Source organism: Camelina sativa, chromosome 16 (assembly GCF_000633955.1).
Source record: "Camelina sativa cultivar DH55 chromosome 16, Cs, whole genome shotgun sequence".
Taxonomy (NCBI): domain Eukaryota; kingdom Viridiplantae; phylum Streptophyta; class Magnoliopsida; order Brassicales; family Brassicaceae; genus Camelina; species Camelina sativa.
Genome location: NC_025700.1, coordinates 20,065,389 through 20,072,402, shown reverse-complemented (window position 1 = coordinate 20,072,402; position 7,014 = coordinate 20,065,389). Strand labels below are relative to the sequence as shown.

The window sequence follows — 7,014 nt, the reverse complement described above, 5'->3', positions numbered from 1 at the left end:
GTAATTAAAAAAAAAACTTTTGCTTTTTCTTAAAGATTTGTCTATTTGGGAATCAACATATGAATGATTTTAAAATTTAAAACATCATCAAGAAAATAGATTATACTCCATAAAAGTTGGCTAAAACATATCCCAAAAGATAGACTTACCATTTAACTACCATTTTTAAAGTTAATCAATTACCATTTCCAAATTAGTAAATTGATTATGTTAAATGGAGTATGTTTGGGTTTATACTATTGAAGTAAAGAAGATAGGTTTGGTGGCTTTCTGGACCACGAGGAGGGAGTGCGCTCTACGTGTTACTGTTTCTCCATTAGCCGCAAAAGCCAAAAACTTTGATGCCCCTTAATATTTATACTATATATAAAGACTACTTTTCTTTTTTTTTTTGTCAATACTCAAATAAAAGTTTTGATGGCAATTATTTTACAACTTTGTTTACACTCGTCTCACATCAAAGTAACATATTCGTTCACCCACTCTCATCAGTTAGGAGGCCATAAATTTAGTGACGACAAATTAAATAACATTAATCAATGTTGTGTACTTTACAAGTATAAATGCCAAAACTTGTCAGCAGCTTAGGTTAGACCCCCGACTTTATTTTTCAAACTCACGCGCAAGACCGCACACCTCGTGCTTTTTTTTTACTTTGTTTAAGTTAATGATACTTACTAGTACTACTGTATTAGGTTAATTTATGAAATTTTTTTACTTTTCTTCTCAATTATAATCATATAATTTTTGTAAACAAAATCCATTTTTAAGGTATGAAATCATTAATCATACCTTTGGCGGGCCAAGAAAGAAAGAAGAAGTCCCAATCTATGTGAGGTGACATTTTTTTTGTTTCAAGAGATTTGATTCGTCATTAGTATTTAAATAATGGGCTTTCTTTGAGGGCCCATTACCAAACAAAAGCCTCGACCAAACCTCCTAATCGCTCGACAACCTCTGCAGAGTGGTCAATAGCAGCTACAGTTCCCTCATTTATTTATTTTGTATTCTTTCTTTCTTTTCCACAATTTGGCCCATCCAAAAATTTATTAATCTGCTTTTATATAGTTTAGATAATTCTTGAATGGAGCAAGTAAAGAATAGATTCTGATCGATTATAAAATTAGTGGTGTAAAATCTGGAGATGAAGTTATATAGTCCACATATATTATTGCTCTGGAAGTATAGTGTTATTCTTACGCTAAGTCAGAGTCACGAGTACATAACTTTTTCATTCCCTTTGAAACAGAGTATATTTTTTGCATTACAAGCAAATAAGGACAAGATAACTAATCAATACACGGAAGATAGATTAATTGAACATATATATGAGTTTTAAGATATTGGAAGAAAATGACTTTTGTTCTTGAAATAATGTTAATCATTTCATCCATGACCACCACTACTTACACCTATTTCTTGGTAGGCTTTGCAAAAAGTTTATATGAAGCATTCTTTTTGGTGCGTGACGATCCCTTGAGAGTGATCTTTTTTTTTGTTTGCTTTTCTCATCGAATGTCATGATTATTTAGGAGTAAAGACTATCTAAGATCCATGCCATTTGAGAATAGTCAAGTTAGTTGCATCTATTTATGTGGGATATTAATAAATTTCGATGATTTTTATGGCGATATTTTTCTTACATTATGAAACTTTCAACTCCACATGATTGAGCTTTTCTCATACATTGGTCAACATTGATCCATTGCAGTGCAATCTACACATTGTATGTAAATATATAAAGCCAAATTAACCAGGGTTTTAGGTAAGGGGAAGAGTAGAAATTTGAAACAAAAATCTCAAAACAAATGTGTTTTGTTATTATCTTCACTGATCCACTAAAGGCTTCAATATCATACAGTGAGGCGAAAACCATCGACTAGTTATCAACTTTAGAATCATTCGAAGACGAGGCCTTAACAGATTCGAAGTGTTCATGGTTATGATCATGATCATGGTGTTGGTGATGGTTTTAATTATCTTCATCTTCTTCATTGTCATTCATCGCCTGGTCGCTAGGCTCATAGAACAAAAAACTTTAAATATCTGCATAGGGAGACTTAATGATCAATTCTTGGCTGGTCAAGATCAAATGATCATTATCACCAAGAGTAACAAGAACATTAAGAAAAACAGAATAAAATAATCTCCTTATAGAAACAACAATATTTGTAAACCTAAATGATATAAAGTATACTTACTCCGTGACTTGGTGATGAATGACAAGAGCTAGAGATTATAAACTGCAGTTCACAGCAGACAACTAACACAGATGGTTTATGAAAAAAGAGTAATGGATTTAAAATCAGAGAATTATGAGAAGTCTCCAGGTGTGGGAAAACTCATAAAGCCTACACATGAAGCAAATGTCTCACAAAAGAACGAGAAACAGAGAACAGAGTGTAGACTAGATGGCTAGATGATTCAAAGGAAAATCCAATCCTAACTCAATTGTTTCGAGATGAGGTAAGCTGGTCGCGGAAGATGTTTAATTTAGTTTGTTACCTCATTATCTTGGAAACATTACAAAACTTAAAAACGTGAATATTCAAAGTTAACATAGAATTAAAGAAACGAAAAGTTTTAAGTTTACATGATGAAATCATCTTTCTTTACTGTAAGTTATGGAAGATCTCACTACGGTTACCAAAACACATAGATAAGCTACCAGATCGTTTAGTTTTGTGTTGCATAACATGAAAGCAATGACACAACACACAAAGAAGGGAAAACACCTGGTTAGTAGCAAGTTAGCAAACCAATACACACTAAGACAAACTAAAAACAGAGAACTTCAGGGAGCAAAAAAAACGATCAGGCAAACGATTTTTTTTTTTGTAAATTCTTAAGCAAGGAAACCGATATATAGAGACACTGAGAGTCTTCAGTAAAAAAAATGAAACGTGTAAATAAATAATCTTCGATATGATGCAAAAATCGATCAAGAAAACTAAAACCTAACGAAAAAATCGATCAAGAAACTATCTAAGATCCATGCCTTAAACTGTTAAGGAATCCGTAGACTAAACAAGCTAACGAAAAAATAAAAACAACGAGATTTATTCTATCAACCCTTTGAGGAAGATGAAATAATGTCGCCAGCGAGAAGTAGTCAACAGCGTCTAATTTCGTTGCATGGGTCTTTTTTTTGTTTTTTCTCAAGGGTTAGTCCTAATTAAACGACGTAGTTTGGCAAGCTACAGTTAAAAAGTTTTTAACGACGTCATTTCAAAAGAAAACAAAGAACTCAGGACAATTAAAATTTACTGCTAGTTAGACTTCATGATCAATGGAGATCCCATCCCACACCTGCTAGTCTGCTACCATAAAATTGATTCGAAGAGTTTTTGTTTATCATCCCGTTGTCTATTGCCTATTGGACTCAACATTGCTCGTGATGCATTGCTTGGATCTTAGACTAAACACTTCAATCAATGTGATTCCATTTTCTCCTTTCTCACAGTTCTATAATGCAACTTTTCAAATTAAAAATGTTACAACTCTTTCTAATTACCAATTGAGTTTATTTTTGGCCTCAAGTGCAATTGAAAATCCTACGGGTGAACAAATTACTCTTGTAGCCTGTACGTAAGTGCTTTTGATCGGGAATTACGAACCTGTATGTGATTCACGAATCATGATAGATAGTGGTAACGCGAATATACTCGTAAATAAAAATTTAGGCCAGAAGATATATAATGAAGAAGCGAATGGTGCAACAATCTAAAGAATCGATTCTAATCAAGCTTTCGTACGTGTGTTATATTATTCGGATCAATTATAAATAAAAAGAGAAAATCGTGATAACAAATTGTGGTGGAGACATAGAAATATACGCCACATAATATTACCCTGAAGTATATAGCCTTTATTCGTACGCTAAGTCACATACACGAACATCAACTTGCCCCATTTGTTTATTCCTTTCACTGAGTCGTAGTTATATTTTATTTGCAATAAGCAAATAAGGACAACATCACTAATCAGACAACACCAGTATTCATTGAACATACATGAGTTTTCAAGTATTGGAAACTTTTTTTTCTTTTTCTTTTTCTTGTGTGTGTTTCTGGTTTAATCATTTCTCTATGACCAACTTACGGCTATTTGCTTGGTAGATTTGTAAAAAGTTAATATTAAATATTGTTTTGGTGCCTGACGATCATTGAGGGTGATTTGTTTTGTCAAATTATCTAATCGAATGTCATCATTGTGACTAAACTCCGTAATTATTGCCACTGTAAACTTCGTTGAAACTCATTCGTGGTAGCTACATCTAGGGGTTGATTTAAATTTTAAGGTTAGGAGATCATTGTTCGAGTTTTTCTACTGAAATGTTAATAATATATAACTGGAAGTTGTAGATGTCTCTTCAATGACAAAAGTACTCGGTGTGGTTCACAACTCTAAAGATTAGTCTAGACTTTGGTTTGAGATTCCTCGACTGATAAGAAGAGCGTATGTTATGAAAGTTACAGTTTGCATATAAATAAGATACAATCGTACATACATATACATCAATTGATCGGAATCTAAGATGAAAGAATTGACATGTAGATATTTAAAGGAATAAAGAAACGAAATTATTGATATAGTGAAATCATGTGCCTCTCTCTCGTACGTAAGATTCTTGAAAAAGAGAAAACTCGAGTGACCCATGATAATAACTCATTTTAGATGTAAGTACCAACATGCATCATGATTTATCACATCGGACAATATAATCTCGAACACAATAATCACAACAAACCATTTCTATATAGTATATCTTATGGACCACCCATCTACAACAAAACCGTCCACGATCTTTCACATTTTTTAATTTTCGCTAATAGCCAAAAATCTCATCTTTCTAAGAAAAGCAACAAACACTCCCAAATAAGGTATATAGGAAAACCCCAAGGAAAAGACAAAACTATATTATTAAAAATATATATATATACCAAACTCACATCACCATCTTCATGACATCACATATATTACACTGTCTATAAGTACAATCAGTTAAAACTCTAATTGAGCGTTACTTAATCATCTTATAATATAAAAACAGAGCATCAACATAAGAAAGTTACATCTTTACCCCAGATAAGATTCGTCTATCTCACGATGATAATAATGATATGAAATTTTGATTTACTACTACTTAGCAACAGTTGAAAACATCACCAGCAGTAGAAGCAGAAGCCATGATTGATTGATTATAAAACCCTAAATTCATATGATTTAACACACCATCGTAAAATCCACCACCACCGACGTCGTTTAATCCCTGACCGGTCTCCATACCGAACCCTGAAGACGATGATGATGCTTCGACGAAATCGACGATCTCGTTAAGGGACTGGAGACGGTGGTTGAGCTCGAGAAGCTGAGCTCTGAGAATGTCGTTCTCCGCTTCGATAGTGACGTAGTGTTGCGTGGTGACGGCGATCCCGGCGACGAGTTGAGCGTTTTCTTTACGTAGATGAGTCACCTGAACAGTGAGATCGTCCAAATACTTTTGTTTCCTCATCCTCGACCTCCTAGCTGACTCTCTGTTCGACTGCTTCCTCTTACGTTTCCTCTCGTCGATCAGATCTCGTTGTTGCCCGCGGAGATCAGACTCAGAACCGGAGTTTTGTAAACCGGTGATTGATATCGTCGACGAGCTATTCCCACTAGTCGACGACGCCATTTCAGTTTTATTATTCATATCACACGACACAAGAAAAACAAACACACAAAAAACAAGACGCAGGACCCGAACGTTATTATGTAGATATATAGTAGTATATAATATATAGTTTTATGTTATTATTATGGTTATAGAAGATATATAGATACAGATATATAGATAAAAGGGGCTAAAGGAGAGATGATTTATGAGAAAACATAGAACCAGTAGAGGAAGACAACGGAGAAAGATTGAACAAGATGGGTCCTGCGTCTAAGAGACGAGTCTATAGTTAAACCAGATCTAAGGATTTCACTAATCACCGGAGACATGAATGTTTGAACATCAAGATCCACCAGAGTTTTGCCACATCAAAACAAATATTATTATCAAAACAAAACACACAGAAACTGATGATCAAAAATTAAAAAAGAGAGAAGTTAAAAAGGCAGAAGAAGAAATTGAGGAAGAGAACCAAAACAAAAAAAACGCTAAAGAAGAGAGAGAGAGAGAGAGTATAAGTGAGTGATTGATTCGAGAGCGAAGGGGGAAGAGGTAAATTAAGGATTTGGGAGGGGATTATATAGAATCTGATAAACTTTAACCAAAAAAAAAAAATTTAAACTAGAAAAAATGAAAAAAAAAACAAAAAAAAACAAAAAAAAAGGAAAAGAAAATGGGAAGATGAAGAAGCATGTGAAGTGGGATTTTCCGAAACAGTCAAGTTACAGCTGTTTTGCAATATTTTGTATTTTTTATATTCATGTTTATGGGTTTGATTTTTATATTTATGATTCTATTCTATAACAGCCACTGACTATTTTTAGACATCTTGTATAGAAAAAAGCAAAGAATCTTGGGTATTCTACATGTGAAAACATTTGTATTTTTTTTTTGAATTTTATTCTCTGATAAAGTAATCTGTTTAGTGTTTTTTCTTAGTCAAATGACGAGTTCTTAAAATTAATATTTGTGTATTAATCGTGCTTTTTACCAGAGAATCCTAAAGATAAAAAAAAAAAAAAAAAAAAGAGTAATAATTGAAACTTTTGATTATTGGTTTTCGCATTCTTTTAAATTTAATACATCAGAATCACCGCCCAAAAGTACCAGAATTAACCGTTCAGCAACAGACACCTGGAGTATAAGACAAATGATGAATAAGGGGTAGAGGTGTTATTTCTTCATTAATCTATGGGTACTTTCGGTATTTAATGTTCTACCATAATATTCCCAATGTCAATAATTCAGTCACATTTTAGACCGTCAATTAGTCTTTTAGGAAAATATATTAATCTTAATTTTAATTAAGTACTTGATATAATATAGTTTTGATTATAGAATGAACAGAATGTAGA

At 33.0% G+C, this 7,014-nt stretch overlaps 1 protein-coding gene across 1 annotated transcript; it reads right to left on the bottom strand.

Moving 5' to 3' along the window:
• On the bottom strand, positions 4,904-6,270 carry LOC104751412 (bZIP transcription factor 44-like). The gene has a single exon (XM_010473344.2). The coding sequence runs from the start codon at positions 5,693-5,695 to the stop codon at positions 5,147-5,149; it is 549 nt and encodes a 182-aa protein (XP_010471646.1). The 5' UTR covers positions 5,696-6,270; the 3' UTR covers positions 4,904-5,146.

Excerpts from the sequence above, each read along its gene's own strand:
- LOC104751412 (XM_010473344.2), bottom strand. The coding sequence starts at position 5,695 with ATGAATAATAAAACTGAAATGGCGTCGTCGACTAGTGGGAATAGCTCG.